Genomic DNA, 21367 nt, shown 5'->3' on the forward strand with positions numbered 1-21367 from the left:
GTTGCTAACCTCACAAGAGTTTGTCTCCCCTTCTGAGGCATACAGCCACTCAACATCATGTCTAGCATTGGGTTGCACGCTGCTATAATTGCATGAGGTTTCTGTGCTGCCTGGAATGGAAGCAATGGTCGTGGTCGTGGGAATGGAAATGGATACGTTGTGCTTTGTGATCCCCATACCCATTTTCCCTCAGAAGCACTTAAAGAGAATCCTGTCATGGAACTATGGCAACAGAATCTTATTGCATTGCTGTCTTGTGTTTTATTACCACTGTGGTTTTATGCAGTGAAAATTAATGAGGTTCCAGAATATAGATACTGTGCAAGAATCTATAAATCACTATTCCAACTTTGGCACACGGAATCTAAAATTCTTTGAAACTGTTAGCAGTTTAAGGGATAATCAACATTTGAAAAGTAGAAATCCTCTAGACTAGAGCAGAGTTTTGGACAATTTCCATGTTTGTTATGGTTTATAATCAATTATTAACTTTTATGAATCAAGGAATTTGCTATTATCTTGCAGTAACTTGCAATTTAACTTCTCCGAGTGCTCCAGTAAAATGTTTGCAACAAATTTATGATTTATTGGAAGATTTTATTCAGAGGACCCCAATAAACATTTGCCGTTTAGTTTTCTTACAAACATTCATTATTGGAAGCTTAACAAAAAGGTACCTTTAACTATGCAAGGTTAAATGATTTTGCTGCTGTGGGAACATTATGACATGAATCTGTTTTTACAATAGTGGCAAAACACTGACCATCACAAATTTGAAATTATCAAAATGTTGAATGAGAAGTTTCACTGATTATTCAAGAGATATAGACATGAATTTACTTCTATTTCCAGACTTCAATTTTCTATATTTGAACATGTTGAATAGTTCTAGTCTGAAACATATATCAAATATTACTTACTTAATGTTTAATAAATCTTGTATTACATTCTAATATGAATTTTAAATGTTTGGTCTTCCTGAAAATGTACTTCAAAAAATCTGGAAACTATCTGTGATAAATAATCTGCATTAAAATGAACTCTACACAATTCTTTCTGACATAAAAACACAGGACAGGTGTTTGATGTCGATGCGGTAACTGTCATTGAATAGAACTGTCGTGAATACAAAATAATGTAATAAAATGTTATTTCCATGGTTTAAAAAAAACTAATCATCAAATCTGATCTTTTTCCCCTGGAATGCAAGAATTTGGGTCTGTTCTTTCCGCTTTCTGCTCGCTTCCCAAGAGGGATGAAGTGATTGCTGTGGCTTTGGAATTACAACACCAGGCCTCCCACATGATCTCCCACGAAAGGACAAGCTTTTGTTTTGTATAACATCTGTACATACAAAAGCAACAATGTAAGAATTATGATGTACAAGCAATTAGAGTTCATTTACAGTACAATGCAACTATACCACACAAGAGACTTTTGATCAACATGCCATCCTCCCATGCAGTTATATCTTCTGAAAAGTATCAATTTTCATATCTTAATAGTATGACATAATTAAGCATTTATTTTATCCTTAGGGAAAAGAGAACTCTCTACACAGCGTCTGAATTTAAAAAAAACACATTCAGGAAGAGACGTTATTTAATTAACAAAATTAACTAATTTTTGTCACTTACTGAATGCAGGAAATTGTTAACTTAATTGCAGAAGAAAATAATGGAAACATTTCAGATAACATATTGAATGTGTTTTTTTGTTTTAAAATGGTGTCTGCAGACCTGATAGCCATACTATGGTTCAATATGTTCTTAATAAAAATACCTTCCCAGGTCCAGGGTAGTGCGTTGAGTTTACACACTACCTGATTTCAAAATTCTGGGTCAGCACCTATACCAAACGGATGGAATTATTTTTTTTTTTGCCAGAGATAAGGGTTTTACGTGGATTGGGCTGGGTGATTTCACCCTAGGTCTTAATGACCTTATGGTTATCAGCAAGATTACAAACATGGAGGTATTATAAATTTAAACTTGCACAATATGAATGTTTTCTTCATTAAAACACATAATAGAGGCAGAGTAAATTAATCCTTTTTCTGCACCTGTCCTGGAACACTGAATGACAACTAGTGAAGTGAGAAGGCATTTAACTTCCTTGCACTGATGAAACAATTGTCATAAAACCCCATTTGGTTCACTGAGGTCCTTTAGGGAAGGAAATCTGCTGACCGTACCAGGTCTGTCCTACTTGTGATTCCAGTTCCACAGCAATTTGGTTGACTCTTAACTGCCTCTGAAATGGCCCATGTAAGCCACTCAGTTCAAGAGCAAGTAGGGGTGGCCAACAAATTCTGGCCTTGCAAGTGATGCCCAGATCCCATCAAAGATTAAAAAGACATGTTTAAAAATGAGAGGAAAAAAAAAGTCCCAAAATACATAATTTTGTATTTTTACCAGTGCGACCTGGCATTTCAATGTTTGGTCTCATTTCCCTCACATACCATCTTGCCCTGGTCATTGGAACATTTTCAAGGATCAAAATTCTTCAGACATCATTGTATGTTTATGGCATGACAATTTTGCTGATTTACCCCAAAGGGCAAGGAATGTTTTAGTTTTCATGTTTTAGAAATCTTTAATTATTCACCTCGTATCAGAAAATTGAACAAATTGAAGGCAGTCCTTGACATAATAATAATAATAATCGCTTATTGTCAGAAGTAGGCTTCAATGAAATTACAATTACTGTGAAAAGCCCCTAGTTGCCACATTCCGGCGCCTGTTTGGGGAGGCCTGTACGGGAATTGAACCCGCGCTGCTGGCCTAGTTCTGCATTGCAAGCCAGCCATTCAGCCCACTGTGCTAAACCAGCCCCAGATCTGATCTGTCAGAGGAGATACAAACATTGGACTAATCGGCCTAGTTATCCTTCTTTAACAATGTTGGGGATGCTCACTTGATTCGTATACTCAAAATTAAAATTGATGTATATTTTGCTTCTCAGGCAATCAAGGGACATGGAAATAGAGCAGGAAAGTGAAGTTGATGTAGAAGTTTAGCCATGATCTTACCGAATGGTGGAGCATGCTGGAGAGTCCCTACGGCCCACGCTTAGAACATAGAACATAGAACAGTACAGCACAGAACAGGCCCTTCGGCCCTCAATGTTGTGCCGAGCCATGATCACCCTACTCAAACCCACGTATCCACCCTATACCTGTAACCCAACAACCCCCCCTTAACCTTACTTTTATTAGGACACTACGGGCAATTTAGCATGGCCAATCCACCTAACCCGCACATCTTTGGACTGTGGGAGGAAACCGGAGCACCCGGAGGAAACCCACGCACACAGGGGGAGGACGTGCAGACTCCACACAGACAGTGACCCAGCCGGGAATCGAACCTGGGACCCTGGAGCTGTGAAGCATTTATGCTAACCACCATGCTACCCTGCTGCCCCTACTTGCTCCTAATTCTCATGGTTTTCTATGACTCTTTCCTCTAGTGCTGATTTTTCCAGTAGAATCTGTAGCCTGTGCTTGAAGTAAGCACTTAAGAAGTGCACAAGAGTGGCGATGTATCCTCACCCCAGTTTGGCATTTTCCCAAAGACAGAGGGCAAGCCAACATCACACCAATTTATGGTGCCTCCAACAGTGCTCCCAAGCATTCATTCCATCATGCTATGTGTTCCCTACTTGATTACAAAAGTCTCATGGTGCATTACATGGTTGTATATCCACAGCAAAGAGCATTGCAGCACCATGAAATTCAGCTTCAAAATTAGGGCTCAAGCTGATTAAGATATGATCACTGGTCAAAATGATCACTGGAAAGACAATTAAAAGAAAAGTATCCATTCTGACCTGATTTCTTGTTCTTGATATCTCTTTGAAAGTTGCTGAAAAAAGATAAAAAGAAGTTTGAAGCATAATTTATCTTGCCGTTGGGAAACAGTATTTATTTTTTGTATTATTTGTAACAATTTTATTCAAAAACAAATTTGAAACCAAAATTGAACCTGGTGCTTACCTCTTCTGCTTTGAAGCTTTTGAACCAGACAAATTATTACAAAATAAAGAACCAAATCTTGTTTTTGTGCGGTTCTTTTTCCCACCATAATCCATGGGATCATTCTTTTCTTCCTTCATTTTACTTGGCATACTTTTATCTTCTTTCACAGTGTTGGTTGTTGGATCAAATTCTTGCTTCTTTTTATTTATTCTTTTCACCTTTCCAATAAAGAAGTCATCATCCCCGCTGTCATCACTAGATGTCTGATTGTAAAACCTCTCCTCTGTGCTATCGTCAAAATATTCCTTTTCTTCCTCACTCGAAACATTCAAGTCACTGGCACCGGCTTCAATAGGTTTTATATTCTCTGACTTAATGGAAACATTTAATTCTTTCTGTGTTTTTGACAAGGTGCATGTGTTCTCTTCAATATCTTGATGGCTCTGTGTCACTTCTGCAGCTTCGGTTATGGAGGCTGTGTCTTCATGTAGAGCTTCAGTTTCACATTCACTTATTGTTGCGCTGGTTTGTTTGATGGCTTCTATTTTGGCTTTCTCGTCTGCAGTATCATCCTCTTTGATCTCATTTTTTTTAGCCGATGAAATTTCTTCTGGACTTGCCTGTTGTAATGATCTTGTTTGCAGATTAACCATATTGTGAAATCTCTGCCCTTTTGTTTTTTGTCTCGCTTCTTTGAATGAATTTACAGCAGCTGGAAGACAAGTAAAAATCTTCACTTATACATTTACTTCAGAATACCAGCTTTAAAATGATTTTATAATCACATTTTCTTCCTCTGCAAAATTACTACACCTCAACTGTTAGGGTTAAGGAAAATCCCAAGGCTTTTTACACGTAAGCCAGGGAAAGGATTGGCCCACTAAAGGACAGGGGAGGGAATCTATGTATGGAGCCAGAGAAAATGGGTGAGGTACTAAATGAATACTTTGCATCAGTATTCATCAAAGAGAAGGAATTGGTGGATGTTGAGTCTGGAGAAGGGTGTGTAGATAGCCTGGGTCACATTGAGATGCAAAAAGACGAGGCGTCTTGAAAAATATTAAGGTAGATAGGTCCCCAGGGGCTGATGGGATCTCCCCAGAGTACTGAAGGAGGCAAGACAGGAAATTGCTGAGGCCTTGACAGAAATCTTTGGATCCTCACTGTCTTCAGGTGATGTCCTGGAGGACTGGAGAATAGCCAATGTTGCATTTTGGAAGGTCTAACACAGGTAGGGAATATACAATGAATGGTAGAACTCTCAAGAGTATTGACAGTCAGAGAGATCTAGGTGTACAGGTCCACAGGTCACTGAAAGGGGCAACACTGGTGGAGAAGGTAGTCAAGAAGGCATACGGCACGCTTGCCTTCATTGGCCTGGGCATTGAGTATAAAAATTGGCAAGTCATGTTGAAGCTGTATAGAACATTAGTTAGGCCACACTTGGAACATAGTGTTCCATTCTGGTCTCCACACTACCAGAAGGATGTGGAGGCTTTAGAGAGGGTGCAGAAGAGATTTACCAGGATGTTGCCTGGTATGGAGGGCATTAGCTATGAGGAGAGGTTGAATAAACACGGTTTGTTCTCACTTGAACGACGGAGGTTGAGAGGGAACCTGATAGTGGACTACAAAATTATGAGGGGCATAGACAGGGTGGATAGTCAGAGAGTTTTTCCCAGGGTAGAGAGGTCAATTACTAGGGGGCATAGGTTTAAGCTGTGAGGGTTAAAGGTTTAGAAGAGATGTACGAGGCAAGTCTTTTTTACACAGAGTTTGGCGGGTGCTTGGAACTCGCTGCGGGAGGAGGTGGTGGAAGCAGGGACGATAGTGGCATTTAAGAATTATCTTGACAAATATATGTTCAGGATGGGAACAGAGAGATATGACCCCGGAAGTGGAGAAGATTTTAGTTTAGACGGGCAGCATAGTCGGTGCAGACTGGGAGGGCCGAAGGGCCTGTTCCTGTGCTGTACTTTTCTTTGTTTTTTGTTATTCCCCAACTTGGCTTTTCAGAAGAGATAGTTATAGCTAGAAACCCATTCCCAAGAGTGTATACGTAAACTTCTTGTGACACTGCATCCAAGGATTCAAGGCTTGACCCCGGACATTGACTGCATTGTTTACTTTTGTACCACTATCATTTGAATATTTACCTGGAGAGCCTTCTGGCCTCCTATGGACACAGCTCTCATCCTTTGCACCTCCTCCAGCAAGGACTCCAATGCAGCATTTGAGAAACTTGGAGCCCACATGCTGTCATGTGGTGCCATTCTTCAAACTTTTTCCATGTCAGAGTAACTTAAGAACCTCCACTATCTGCTTCAGCCTCGGTGCACCTCCCCATGAAAAGGTACTGGCTGGCTATAACTTGTGCTACCCCCTTACAATTTGGGCCCCCTGTTGAATCATGCACCCACTCAAAGTATGGTTAATGCTGGCTGCAAGTGCAATGAGCAGGCAGCATGAAGTTAAGTGAGAATTCTTCAATTTGGTTTGTTGAAGAGATTTGCAGTTGCTTGCCCTGCCCACAGACACCATAAATGTCCAGTAGACTACATCATGCTGGAGTAGACACCTGACAACAACACAATTTGCTTAAAAGCTGACAAAACGCCTGGAATGTTACGAACGTAGTGAATGGCAGTCCTGTTCCTTTGCTGGTGATCTTAAAATCTGGATTGCTGGTTTTATTTTTTATGAGAAGAGTATGAGAAGAGTAAAGTCCTATTTTGGAAAAAATAATTTTGTAAACAAAATGATTGGTGAAGCATTTTATAAATTATAAGCTGCAATTTTGGTATCAACTACACGAATGCTGTTCAATGGTCCTGTAATGTCGCTTCTATAAGAACATGCCACAATTGTGTGGAAAACGCTCTGATCACAAAACGAGGGGCAACAACAAGGAACTAGCCTTTCAAGATTATGAATGTGGATGCATTTCTTTGTTGGAACAAGCTGAAGAGGAACTCCATTATATATTTATATCATTCTCAAATTACACTGATCTTTGGTAGTTCTTTGGTTGCAAGTAAAACAAAGGGAATATATGGTTTCATCTGCTGACAGATCGAATTTTGCCAAGAAACTGTGGTGAAAAAGATTTGCAGTTTAGTGACCAGCTTCAATCCCACAATGTTTGAGGGAAGGAAGAGTTCATCCAAGAGTGGTATTTTAAACTTAAATAAGGGCAATTAGAAGGGCATGATAGCAGCGCTAGCTAAAGTGACTGGCAAATGTGGTAAAGGGATAGGTCAATAGAGATGCAGTGGCAGACATATAGAATAGACACATTCCAAGGGGCGGGTCAACCATCAGTGGTTAACTAAAATTGTTAAAGACAGTAATAAACTTAAAGCAAAAGCATATAATTGCATAAAGAGGGGTGGCAGGTCAGGAGACTGGAAAGAATATAAAAAGCAGCAAAGGATGACCATAAGATTAATAAGGAAAGAAAAATTAAGGTACGAGAGAAAGCCAGCTAGTAATAAAGACAGATAGTTATAATTTCTATGGACTTCCGGTTGCAGCTATGGGGAGCTAAGTCGCACATTCGGCAGCTCCCGCTAGAATTGGACTTTCAGGCTCTTTTTAGGGCCCCCAGCGGCACTTTTTCGACGATCCCCAGTGAGGAAAGAGGATAACATCACTCCCCCAGAATTGTATGGATTGGACAAGGAGTGGGGCGGTGAAAAAAGTGGAGTTGGAGCAGAGACAGGTGCGAGGAAGGAAGGCTAAGATGGCAGCAGGTGGAGACCAGGCAGCGTGGGAGCAGTGGTCACAGGAGCAGCAGGAGTTTCTCCAGCGCTGCTTCACGGAGCTGAAGTCAGAGCTCTTAGAGCCGATAAAGGCCTCGATTGATAAGCTGCTTGAGACCCAGACGGCCCAAGGGGCGGCGATCCGGGAGGTCCGACAAAAAATCTCGGAAAACGAGGACGAGATCTTGGGCTTGGCGGTGAAGGTGGAGACGCACGAGGAGCTCTATAAGAAATGGCAGGCGAAGCTCGAGGACCTGGAGAATTGGTCGAGGAGAAATAACCTGTGCTTTCTGGGTCTCCCGGAGGGGCTGGAAGGTTCAGACGTGGGTGCCTATGTGGTCACCATGTTGAATACACTGATGGGTGCCGGGTCCTTCCAGGGGCCCCTGGAACTGGAGGGGGACCATCGAGTGCTGGCGAGGAGGCCCAAGCCCAGTGAGCCGCCGCGGGCGGTGCTGGTGTGGTTCCATCGGTTTGTGGATCATGTGCGCTAAGGTGGGCCAAGAAAGAGCGGACCAGCAGGTAGGAGAACGCAGAGATCCGGATCTATCAGGACTGGAGGTGGCTAAGAATAGGGCCGGGTACTAACCGCGCTGCACCGGAGAGAGGTGAAGTTTGGCATGTTGCAGCCGGCTCGACTGTGGGTTACCTTCAGAGATCGGCATTATTACTTCGAGACGCCAGAAGAGGTGTGGACCTTTATTCAGACTGAAAAGCTGGATTCGGAATGAGGACGAGGGGACGCTGTGTGTGGTCGGGACTGTTGTGCTGTTTTGGGGGGATTTTGTGGTTAGGTTGATTATTATGTCTCCTTTGTCTGTCGGGCAGGCCTGTAGGGGGTTGGACAGGTAAAAGCCTTTTGGGCGTCGGTGGCTGGAATTGGGGAGGAGGCGGAGAAATTGGGACTCGGCTTGGAAGGGAAACTATGCCAAAGGGGGCAGGATCGGATGGGTAGAAAGCGTGGGCTTTTTCCCGCGCTAAGGATGGAAAGAGGCGGGTCCAGTGCTGGAAGCGCGGGCTTTCTTCCCACACTGAGAGTGGAAGAGGTGGGGCTAGGGGGGCGGGGCGTGCCCGCTGATAGACAGGAGGGGAGGGAAGGGAGATTCCTACACTGGGGGGGTCGATGGAACGGCGGGAGTAGCCGGGGTCAGCAGGAGTCGCTGACTCACGGGACTGCAGTGGGGGGAGCAATGCAGCTAGGGGAACACTGGCTGGGGGGGGGGGGGGGGGGGGGGGGGGGGGGGGGACTGGTTGCTGCTGGAATGACCAAGGGGGAGCTGGAGTTTGTAGAGGAGGTCGGGGCGGGGGTCTGCCGCTGGGAGGAACGAGAAGTGCGGGGGGCGCGGACACGTGGCTGGCCTAGGAAGGGTTATGGCTAGTCGGTTGGGGAGGGGGGTTGGTAGCCCCCTGATCCGGCTGATAACCTGTAAGTTAAGAGGCCTGAACGGGCCGGTCAAGCGGGCCCGTGTGTTCACACACCTGAAGGGGCTTAAGGCACATGTGGTCATGCTTCAGGAAACGCATCTACGGGTGGCAGATCAGGTAAGGCGAAGGAAGGGGTGGGTAGGACAGGTGTTCCATTCGGGTATGGATGCAAAAAATCGGGGTGGCGGCGATCTGGGTGGGGAAGCGGGTGTCATTTGAGGCACTGAGCATTGTTGCAGACAACGGAGGTAGGTATGTGATGGTGACTGGTAAGCTGCAGAGGCTGCGGGTGGTCTTGGTAAATGTATACGTCCCGAATTGGGACGATGCGGGGTTTATGCGGCGTATGCTGGGCCGGATCCCGGATTTAGAGACAGAGGGCTTGATACTGGGCGGGGACTTTAACACGGTGCTGGACCCGGCATTAGATCGCTCTAGGTCTAGGACGGGTAGGAGGCCGGTGGCGACCAAGGTGCTGAGGGAGTGTATGGACCAGATTGTGGGGGGGGGGGAATATCCGTGGAGGTTTGAGAGCCCGGGGGCCAGGGAATTTTCATTCTTCTCCCACGTCCACAAGGCCTACTCTCGGATTGACTTTTTTGTAATGTGCCGGGCACTGATTCAGAGGGTAGAGGACACGGTGTACTCGGCGATAGCCATCTCTGACCATGCCCTGCATTGGGTGGACCTCGAGCTGGGGGAGGAGAGGGACCAGTGCCCGCTGTGGCGTTTGGAGATGGGGCTGTTGGCGGACGAAGAGGTTAGCAGGCAGGTCCGGGGGTGCATAGAGAGGTACTTGGAGACCAACGATAACGGGGAGGTGCAAGTCAGGGTGGTTTGGGAGGCGTTGAAGGCGGTGGTCAGGGGAGAGCTGATCTCCATCAGGGCCCATAAAGAAGGGAAGGAGAGGAGAGAGAGAGGGAGAGGCTAGTGGGGGAGATGGTCAGGATAGATAGGAGGTTCTCAGAGGCCACAGAGGAGGGGCTACTCAGGGAGCGGCGCAGCCTTTAGGCCGTGTTTGACTTGACAACCACCAGGAAGGCGGAGGTACAGTGGAGGAAGGCGCAAGGGACGGTGTATGAGTATGGCGAGAAGGCCAGCAGGATGTTGGCACACCAGCTTAGGAAGCGGGAGGCAGCGAGGGAGATTGGGGGAGTGAGGGAGGAGGGGGGGGGTACGGTGCGTAGTGCGGCGGGGATTAACCGGGTCTTCAGGGACTTCTATGAGGGACTGTATCGGTCTGAGCCTCTGTCGGAAGAGGAGGGGATGGGTCGTTTTCTGGACCGGCTAAGGTTCCCGAGGGTAGAGGAGGAGCAGTTGGCAAGGCTGGGGGCGCCGATTGGGTTGGAGGAACTGGTTAAGGGACTAGGGAGCATGCAGGCGGGGAAAACACCGGGGCCAGATGGGTTCCCGGTGGAATTCTATAGAAAATATGTGGACCTGTTGGGCCCGCTGCTGGTCAGGACTTTCAATGAGGCAAGGGAAGGAGGGGTCCTGCCCCCAACAATGTCTGGTGCACTGATCTCCCTGATCTTGAAGCGAGACAAGGACCCTTTGCAGTGCGGGTCGTATAGGCCGATTTCGCTTCTCAATGTAGATGCGAAACTGCTGGCAAAGATATTGGCCACGAGGGTCGAGGACTCTGTCCCGGGGATGATACACAAGGATCAGACGGGTTTTGTGAAAGGGAGGCAGCTGAATACCAATGTACGCAGGCTCCTAAATGTAATTATGATGCTGGCGGTGGAGGGGGAGGCGGAGGTAGTGGTAGCTATGGACGCGGAGAAGGCCTTCGATAGGGTGGAGTGGGGATACCTGTGGGAGGTTGAGGAGGTTTGCGTTTGGGGAGGGGTTCGTCAGCTGGGTGAGGCTGCTGTATGAGGCGCCGGTGGCGTGTGTGGCTACGAGCAGGAGGAGGTCGGAATATTTCCGGCTATACCGAGGATGCCTGCTCTTTGTGCTGGCGATAGAACCCTTGGCCATGGCTTTGAGGGAGTCTAGGAATTGGGTGGGGTTGGTGCCGGGGGGGGGATCACCGGGTATCGTTGTATCCAGACGATCTGCTATTGCGTGTGGCGGACCTAGTGGGGGGAATGCTAGATGTGCTGAGGATCCTCGGGGAGTATGGGGATTTCTCCGGGTATAAGCTTAACATGGGGAAGAGTGAGCTGTTCGTGGTGCACCCGGGAGACCAGAAGAAGGGGATTGGTGAGCTTCCGCTAAAAAGGGCAGAGGGGAATTTTAGGTACCTGGGGGTCCAGGTGGCTAGAAGTTGGGGGGCTCTGCATAAGCTTAACTTGACGAGGCTGGTGGAACAAATGGAAGAGGAGTTCAAAAGGTGGGATATGCTGCCGCTCTCCCTGGCGGGTAGGGTACAGTCCATTAAAATGATGGTGCTCCCAAGGTTTCTGTTTTTGTTTCAGTGCCTCCCCATCCTGATCCCCAAGACCTTTTTTAAATGGGTTAACAGGAGTATTATGGGGTTTGTATGGGCTAAGATGACCCCGAGGGTGGGAATGGTGTTTTTGGAGTGGAGCAGGAACCGGGGGGAGCCTGCCTTTGCCTAACCTCTGCGGGTATTACTCGGCTGCCAACGTGGCGATTGTACGCAAGTGGGTAATGGAGGGGGAGGGGGCGGCTTCGAAGAGGTTGGAGATGGCGTCCTGTGTGCACATGAGCCTGGGGGCGCTGGTGACGGCTGCCGCTCCCTCCGATGAGGTACACTACGAGCCCGGTGGTGGCGGCGATCCTTAAAATTTGGGGGCAATGGAGATGTCACACGGGGGAGTGGGGGCCTCGGTGTGGTCCCCAATACGTGAGAATCATCGGTTTGCCCCGGGGAAAATGGATGCGGGGTTCCGGAGCTGGTACAGGGCGGGTATTCAGAGGGTTGGGGACCTGTTCAAGTTTGCAAGCCTTAGGGAACTGGAGGAGAAATTCGGGCTCCCCCCGGAAACACCTTCCGATATATGCAGGTTAGGGCGTTCGTTAGGCGTCAGGTGGTGGAGTTCCCGCTGCTGCCGGCGCCCAGGGTTCAGGATAGGGTGTTGTCGGGGGTGTGGGTCGGAGAGGGTAGGATTTTGTCAATCTACCAGTTGATACAGGAGGAGGAGGTGGCCTCGGTGGAGGAGTTAAAAGGTAAGTGGGAGGATGAACTGGGGGAGCCAACTGATGAGGATACGTGGGCAACTGCCTTGGGAAGAGTGAATTCTTCCTCCTCTTGCGCCAGGCTTAGCCTGATACAATTTAAGGTACTGCACAGGGCACATATGACCGGGGCAAGGCTGAACCGATTCTTTGGGAGTGAGGATAGGTGTGCGAGATGTTCGGGGGGTTCTGCAAACCATACCCACATGTCCTAGGCATGCCCAGCGTTAGAGGAGTTCTGGAGGCGTGTAGCGAGGACGCTATCAAAGGTGGTGAACTCCAGGGTTAAGCCAAGTTGGTGGCTTGCAATATTTGGGGTTGCGGAGAAGCCGGGAGTACAGGAGGCGAAAGAGGCCGGTATTCTGCCCTTTGCATCCCTGGTAGCCCAGCGAAGGATTCTGCTTCAGTGGAAGGATGCGAGGCCCCCAAGCATGGAATCCTGGATTAATGACATGGCAGGGTTTATTAAATTGGAGAAGATGAAATTTACCTTAAGGGGATCTGTGTAGGGGTTCTTCAGGCGGTGGCAACCGTTCCCAGACTTCCTGGCGAAGTGTTAGGAGATGGTCAGTAGCAGCAGCAACCTGGGGGGCGTTTTGCAGTTCCTGTCACCTCACTATAGGAAGGATGTGGAAGTGTTGGAAAGGGTGCAAAGGAGATTTACCAGAATGCTGCCTGGTTTGCAGGATAGGTCTAATGAGGAAAGATTGAGGGAGCTAGGGCTTTTCTCTTTGGAGAGGAGGAGGATGAGAGGCGACTTAATAGAGGTTTATAAGATGATGAGGGGGATAGATAGAGTGGACGTTCAGAGACTATTTCCTCGGGTGGATGTAGCTGTTACAAGGGGGCATAACTATAAGATTCAGGGTGGGAGATATAGGAGGGATGTCCGAGGTAGGTTCTTTACTCAGAGAGTGGTTAGGGTGTGGAATGGACTGCCTGCTGTGATAGTGGAGTCGGACACTTTAGGAACTTTCAAGCGGTTATTGGATAGGCACATGGAGCACACCAGAATGATAGGGAGTGGGATAGTTTGATCTTGGTTTTGGACAATGCTCGGCACAACATCAAGGGCCGAAGGGCCTGTTCTGTGCTGTACTGTTCTATATTGGGGTTTCTGCCCACTAATCTAGCTACTGTCGGGGTCTGGTCTGGGATTGTAATGGATGAATTGCGTTGCCCTGAGCTCAATTTTGTTGTCTCTGGGCCTTTCCAAAGATCAACAGGGGACTTGTGCGGTAACTCTCAGTCCGCAACACATTGATGCACCAAGGTGGTCAGAGATGCACTTTACAGAAGGCCCATCATGTCAGGTTTGCTCTGGGTGAAGATAGCCAGGCTGCAAGACTCAAGGCATCGCCGCCATATCAGGTTTCCGAAGAGTGCAGGGTGCAATGGACTGCACCCATGTGGCTATATGGGCTCCGTGTAACACCCTTGAATGTTTATAAACCACAAAGGCTACCATTCTATAAATGTACAACTAGTGTGGGATCATCAGAAGCACATACTGCACGTGTGCACATTACCTTGCGAGTGGCCAAGACTCCTGCATGCTGAGTCACTCCCAGATGCCTGACATATTTGAGGGCCAGTACATTCGCAGGGATGGCTACTTGGGAATAGGTGGTACCCACTAAAACGTTGGTAAAAATGCATTGTCCTCACAGTCAGTCCGTGGAGAGGTACAACACTGCTCACAGCTCCCCTATAGGGCAGATGTGATTTAGATACTTAGATTGCTCAGAAAGCTCACTACAATACTCCCCTGGTAGGATTTCACCCATCAATCTACTGTGTTGCACTCTTCACAATCTGGCAATGCAAAGAGGTAATCCCTTGTCAGAGAGTGAGAAGCTGTACACCCTTGAAATGTCCTGCGAGGAGGCTCCCAGGTGGTCTGGCTGACGCTCATGTTCCCCTCGGAATGCCCAAGGGTCTTGGCCTGATGCCTGCATGAGATGGTGCACTGGGAGGATGGTCAAGGTGCCTCACAAGGTGCCATGTCACCTATATCTTGATGGTGCCCACCAGGGTGTGGGGCCATGAAGTGCTGGGGCGAGCACAAATCCTGCTGGACCAAGTTCTGCATGGTGGTCACCAACCTTCCCATGGTGGTCTGAGGCGCTCACAGATTGGAGACTCTGGATGGATCCCTCCCACTTTCGCTTGAGTCTGCTGAGTCACTGTTGAATATCTGCTTGATGTTCTGTCGTTGCATCTCCAAAATCTCTTCATAATTAGCATGATCAAGATCAGAAATACAAACTACATTTCATCATTCTCTGACACTACATTCAAGTTTCTAAGTGGCATGCCAAGAAATGTCTTTCTCCAAATTCTGGATGTTGTCCATGCACATTAGGAAAATTCTGATTGGTCAATGACTGAAAACTTAATGAAACTAAACAATGAAGCAACCAATAATTTCGCATGTAGACATTAAGTTTAGCTTCTAAAGAACAAATAACAATATCACTGGAATGAGCAACCTGTAGCATAGTGATATATACTGAATTAATTTTATTCACTACATGTTTCACAATAATCTGTAGTTTACCTTTAATAGCTGCAATTTTTCTGCTCATGAGTGGATGTGATGCAATTCGTGCAACTGCTCGTTCAACTGCTGTGGAATTAGGCTGTCAAGTCCAAACATGAAAGAAAATTATTAGTATGTTGGTGAACAATTAATTAAAGGCATTAATTACTCCAGCACAAACAGGTAACTGTCCCCTTCATAATAATTAGTATAATAACTGGTCCCTTCATAACAACCAGTCCATCAGTTTTCTGTATGATGGGGAATCCTTATAAAGAAAGCCATTGCTAGTCAATTATTATCTGAAATGTAGGCCAATTTCCAAGAGATGACTGCACATACGGAGATAGTGTATTCCTAGATCCTTCTAAAATCTACTAGAAATCCCCAAAGCAACGCCTCGAGCTATAATTTAGCACAGCCCTGACATTAGGATTTCAGCAAATAAACATGTGAAATTTTCACGCCATGCCCACAATCCCTGAAAATATGCAGCAGTCTAAATATAAATGTTAGTCATTCAATTTTGGGTTGTTGATTCTTGGGAGTGTATTTGAACTGCAAAACTCTCGAGTAATAGAACATCTGGTTACAGCCAACACAGAAATACAGATTTGTTATGCTGCCGACGGAGGCCAATCAGCCCATCGTGTCTGCACCGGCTCTCCAAATGAGCATTATGACTTCCTGCCATTCTACTGCCTTTTCCCTGACGTCTGCATGATCAATACCCTCTTGACAACCTCGATTGAACCTGCCTCCACCACACTTCCAGGCAGCGCATTCCAGACCAGAACCACTCATTGTGTGAAAAAGTTTTATTTCACATCACATTTATAAATCACTTTAAATCTGTGCCTTTGTGTTCTTGATCCTTTAATGAGTGGGAAGCGCTTCTCCCCATCTACTCTGTTCAGCCCCCTATGATTTTGAACATTTCTATTAAATCTCCTCTTAGTCTTCTTCTCTCCAAAGAGAACAGTTCCAAACTCTCTAATCTATCCTCATAACTGAAGTTTCTCATCCCTGGAACCATTCTTGTAAACGTCTTTTGCACTATCTCCAATATGTTCACATCCTTCCTATGGTGTGAAGCCCAGAGCTTTACACAATACTCAAGTTGAGGTCTATCTAGTATGTTGTACAATTTCAGCATAATCTCTCGAACTTGTACTCTATGCCCCTACTAATAAAGCCTAGGATACTATATGCTTATTAATTGTTCTCTCCACCTGTCCTTCTACCTTCAATGATCTACGCACATATACACCCAGGTCCCTCAGCTCCTGCACCACCTTAAAAATGGTACTCCTTATTTTATATTGTCTGTCCATATATCACCACAAACTTCTTCGCATTGAACATCACCTGCCACCTATTTGCCCACTCCACCAACTTGTCTATTTATAATTTTACACTGTCCTTCTCACAATTTACAACATTTCCAGGTTTTGTGTCATCTGCAAACATTGAAAGTGTCGTTCCCCCCCCCCCCCCCCCCCCGGACTTCCGGTGGTGACCATGGTATGAGTGGTCGCACGTTTGGTAGCTCCCGCTCGTAGCGGTTTTTTCGGACCTTTTCCCCGGTTAAGGGATGGATGTGAGGAGGCAGAAAAGGTGCAGGAGAGCGAGTGGAAGAGTGTGACCCATTCGTGTATGGAGCGGTCGCAAAAGACGGAAACAGACTATAAGAGTTGGTGCGGTGCCTGCGACACACATGGGAGATAGCGGAGGGGCAGGGAGCGGCCCTGGTGGCTCAGTGGTCAACAAAGCAGCTGGTGGGCTTTCTGAATGAGAATTCACCCAACAACGCAAGGAGACTCTGGAGGACCTGGTCCGGGCAGTGGATTTGATTAAGGAGGTGACCGAACGCATGGAGACGAAGCTGGAGGCCCAGGGTCAAGCGATCCAGAAGACGGAGGTGGTGGTGGGGGAACACGAGGAGCAGTTTGCCTCGATGACAGTGGAGATGGGGCTGATGCGAGATCAACAGAGGCGGCTCCAAGAGAAGGTTGAAGACCTGGAGAACTGGCCGCGCAGGCAGAATATCAGGATTGTGGGTCTGCCAGAGGGATGTGAGGGAGTCGACGCTGGCGCATACATAGGGAGGATGCTGGAGAAGCTGCTAGAAGATGGTGCATTCGCACGGCCTCTGGAGGTGGATCGAGCGCATAGGGCGCTAATGAGGAAACCCCAGGGTAATGAGTCGCCGAGAGCGATGGTGGTGCGTTTCCTGGACAAGGAGCGGATTATGCGGTGGGCCAGGCAGACAAGGCGCCGCACCTGGGAAGGCAGTGAAATCCGACTATACCGGGACCTGGGTGCCCAGTTGGCCCAGAGAACAGGTTTTAATAATGTCAAGGCGGCCATCTACGAGAAGGGGATGAAGTTTGGGTTGCTGTACCCTGCACGTCTGTGGGTGACCTACGAAGGCCGGGAGCTGTACTTTGGGATGACGGAGGAGGCTATAGAGTTTGTCAGAGACAATGGACTGGCAGGAGAAGGTGGACTTTGAACTTTGGTGGAGATGCATTGGTGCTGCTTTTAATTTCTGTTTGGGGCCATTTTTTCGTTTCAGGTTTTTTTTGTTCTCCGTCGGAAAATGGGGGGTTGGTCCCTTCGAATTGGCTTGGGGTGGGGTTGTTTTTTGTCTGCACTAGTAGGATGTTTGAGCTGGGGGGGGAATCAGTGGGGGTTGGGATGTTAGGCGCCACAGGTGGGGGCCGCCAGGCTAGCAGGGCGGGCTAGTTCACGGAAGCACAGTAGGGGATGAGCAGAAGGTCAGAAGGGGGAATGGGGGCAGGGGTTGTTGCTGGGGGAACTGGGTGGGTGGGGGGGCGCGTGCTGCTGACAGGGGTAGGGCTTTTAAAGTGTAAGGGGAGGAGGATCAATGACGGTAGGCCTGAGGAGATGCAGGACGTGGGCAGAAGGCTAGCCCAAGAGGGACTACGATTGATCGGCATGGGGGGGGGGGGGGGGTAAGAGTACACCCGATCAGGCTGATCACATGTGGAATGTGCGAGGATTGAATGGGACAGTCAAGATTAAAGGCGGATGTGGCCATCCTACAAGAAACTCACCTGAAGATGGGGGACCAGACTTAACTGAAGAAGGGATGGATTGGGAAAGTATTTAATTTGGGATTGGACTCTAAAACAAAGGGGGTGGCGATTTTGATCAATAAGCGGGTGGTGTTTGGAATGGGAAGTATAGTGGCTGACTCTGGGGGAAGGTATGTTATTGTAAGCGGGAAACTGGAAGAGATGCCAGTGGTGTTAGTGAACATCTGTGCCCCGAACTGGGACAATATTGAATTTATGAGGCAGGTGCTGGGGAGGATCCCTGACCTGGACTCTCATTGGTTAATTTGGGGGGGGGGGGGAAGGTACTTTAGTGCGGTCCTGGATCCGAGACTGGATTCATCGAGCCCGAGGTCAGGGAGTGTGTCAGCAACAGCCAAGGAGCTTCAGGGGTTCCTGGAGCACATGGGGGGAGAGGGTGGATTTGTGGCGATTTGGGAAGCCAACAGCGGCCGCAACAGAGGCTGGATGTGGGATTGTTAGCTGAGGAAGAGGTGTACGAGTTGGTGAGGAAGGCCATCTGGGGTTATGTAGAGATTAATAACACGGCAGGGGGGGGGGGGTTTGCAGGTATGGTTTGGGAGGCACGAAGGCAGTGATCAGTGGGGGGGGGGGGGGGGGGGGGGGGGGGAAGAGTTTATTTTGATTCAGGCACATAGGGAGAAGGCGGAGCGGGCGGAGATAGAAAGACGGAGGAAATCCTGCAGGTGGACAGGAGGTATGCAGAGGCCCCGGAGGAGAGGCTGTTAAAGGAACGGCAGAGGTTGCAGATAGAATTCAGGCTATTATTTATTGGTAAGGCGGTGGACAAGTAGAGAAGGGCGAGAGGGGCGGTATATGAGTATTGGGGGAAGGCAAGCAGGATGCTAGCACACCAGTTGAGGAAGCAAGAGGCGGCGAGAGAGATTGGGAAAGTCACGCAAGTGAGAATACGGTCTTGGACCCTGCGGGGGTGAACGGGGTGTTTAGGGACTTCTATAGTAAATTGTAAGAGTCGGAATCCCCAGCAGGGAAGAGGGAATGAGGCGGTTTCTGGAAAGGTTGAAGTTCCCGAAGGTTGATGAGAAGTTGGTGGAGGGCCTGGAGGCCCCAATTGGGCTGGCAGAAGTAGTGGAGGGGCTGGAGGAGATGCAATCAGGTCCCGAGGTCCAAGGCCCAGGGTACAGATGAGTACCTGGTGGAATTCTACAAGAAGTTCCCAGGGGTGTTGAGACCGCTGTTGGTAAAGGCTTTCAAGGATGCAAAGGAGCTGGAGTACTCCTCCGACATTGTCGCAGGCGTTGATCTCCCTCATTTTAAAGCGAGATAAGGATCTGGAAGAATGTGGATCAAATAGATCGACCTCCCTGTTAAATGTAGACGCCAAACTATTGGCGACGATCTTGGCCATGACGATTGAAGACTGTGTCCCAGAGGTAATAGAGGAGGACCAGATGGGGTTCGTTAAGGGGAGGCGTCTGGCGACCAATATCAGAAAGTTACTCAATGTGATCATGATGCCTCCAGGTGATGCAAGGTAGAGGTGGTGGTGGCCATGGATGTAGAGTTGGCCTTTGATCGGGTGGAGTGGGAACACTTATGGGAGGTCTTGGGGTGGTTTGGGTTTGGGCAGGGTCCAGTTGTAATATCAGGCACTGGTGGCGAGTGTGCGGATGAACCGGGTGAGATCAGACTATTTCAGGTTACATCGGGAGACGAGGCAGGGGTGCCACTTTCCCCACTGCTGTCTGCCCTGGCTATAGAAACGTTAGCAATGGCATTGAGAATGTTGAAAATTTGGCAGGGGATAGTACGGGGGAGGGGGGTTGCGGAGAAGCACAGGGTCTCGCTTTACTTGGACAATTTACTTCTGTACATATCGGACCCGCTGGGGGGGATTGGAGGTATTTTAGAGGAATTCGGTCAGTTTTCAGGATATAAATTGAATATGGGTAAGAATAAGGTCTTTGCGATTCAGGCGAGGGGGAAGGAGAAGAGATGTGAGATGCCATTCAAGGTAGTGGGAGGGAGCTTTCGGTGTTTGGGTATCCAGATGACGGGGGAGTGGGAGCAGCTGCATAAACTGAATCTGGGTCAGCTGGTAGAACAGATGGGAGGGACATTCGGAGGTGGGATGCGCTCCCGTTGACATTGGCGGGACGGGTACTGACAGTTAAAATGTTTTTCAGAGCCTTCCAATTTTTGTTCCCAAGACGTTCTTTAAAAAAGTGAATGCACTTATCTCGGGATTTGGCTTGGCAAGTAGGTGAAGAAGGTGCTGCTGGGGCTCGGGGAGGTGGGCTGGCTCTCCCGAACTTTATAAATTACTACTGGCCGGCGAATATTGCGATGGTCGGGCAGCACGGTGGTCAGTCGGTTAGCACTGGGGCCTCATGGCGCCGAGGTCCCAGATTCGATCCCGGCTCTGGGTCACTGTCTGTGTGCTTGCACATTCTTCCCGTGTTTACGTGGGTTTCGCCTCCGCAACCCAAAAATGTGCAAGGTAGGTGGATTGGCCACGCTAAATTGCCCCTTAATTGGAAAAAATTAATTGGGCACTCTAAATTTTTTTTAAAAATTGCGATGGTCAGGAAGTGGGTAGTGGGGGAGGGGTCAGTTTGGGAGTGGGTGGAGCCAGACTCATGTAAAGACACTAGTTTGGAGGCACTGTTAACAGCACCTCTGCCGTTCTCACTGGCCAGATACTCCACAAGCCCGATAGTAGTGGCAGCCCTGAGGATGTGGGGACACTGGAGGCAGCATATGGGGTTGGAGGGAGCATCAGTGTGGGCACCGATAAGTGGCAACCACCGGATAGCTCCGGGGGTTGAATGGGGGATTTTGGAGGTGACAGCAAGTGGGATCGAGAGATTTGGGGACCTTTTTATTGATGAGGGTTTCCCGAGTTTGGAGGAGGAGTTTGAGTTGCCAGGTGGGAATTGATTCCGGTTTCTGCAACTGAGGGATTTTGTGCAGAGTCAGGTTTTGACCTTCCCGCACCTGCTGCCCCGGGGCTACAGGATAAGGTGGTGTCGAGAACAGGAGTAGGAGAGGGGAAGGTTTCAGAGATCTATAAGGGGCTGATGGAGAGGGAGGGAGCCCCGATAAGGATGGTGAAGAGAAAAAAGATGGGTGAGGAATTGGAGGCTGGATTACGGGAGGAGGCCCTGAGGCAAGTGAATGCAACTTTGGCGTGCACCAGGCTCAGCCTGATACAATTTAAGGTGGTTCACAGGACATACATGACTGTGGCCCGGATGAGCAGGTTCTTTGAGGGGGTGGAGGATAGGTTTGACCGCTGTGTGGGAGTCCTGCGAACCATGTCTATATGTTTTGGGCATGTCTGAGACTGAGGGGGTTTCTGGCAGAGGTTTGGTGATGTCATGTCAGAGGTCTTAAATGTGAGTGTGGTGCCGAGTTCAGAGGTGGCGATCTTTGGTGTGTCGGAAGATCCGAG

The 21367-nt window shown here is 48.2% G+C and overlaps 1 protein-coding gene across 5 annotated transcripts in view; it reads right to left on the bottom strand.

Moving 5' to 3' along the window:
- Positions 1-576: 576 nt before the first annotated feature.
- Positions 577-21367, bottom strand: part of srfbp1 (serum response factor binding protein 1) — a 259226-nt gene continuing 238435 nt past the window's right edge. For all 5 annotated transcript variants that reach the window (XM_038805029.1, XM_038805028.1, XM_038805030.1 and 2 more), the window contains 4 exons: positions 14870-14951; positions 3995-4688; positions 3829-3863; positions 577-1344 (listed from right to left, as the gene is read on the bottom strand). In XM_038805029.1, the coding sequence (XP_038660957.1) occupies positions 1172-1344; positions 3829-3863; positions 3995-4688; positions 14870-14951 (984 nt within the window). In that variant the 3' untranslated portion in view covers positions 577-1171. The remainder of the gene's footprint in view (positions 1345-3828; positions 3864-3994; positions 4689-14869; positions 14952-21367) is intronic.

Source organism: Scyliorhinus canicula, chromosome 8 (genome assembly GCF_902713615.1).
Source record: "Scyliorhinus canicula chromosome 8, sScyCan1.1, whole genome shotgun sequence".
In the NCBI taxonomy this organism is placed as follows: domain Eukaryota; kingdom Metazoa; phylum Chordata; class Chondrichthyes; order Carcharhiniformes; family Scyliorhinidae; genus Scyliorhinus; species Scyliorhinus canicula.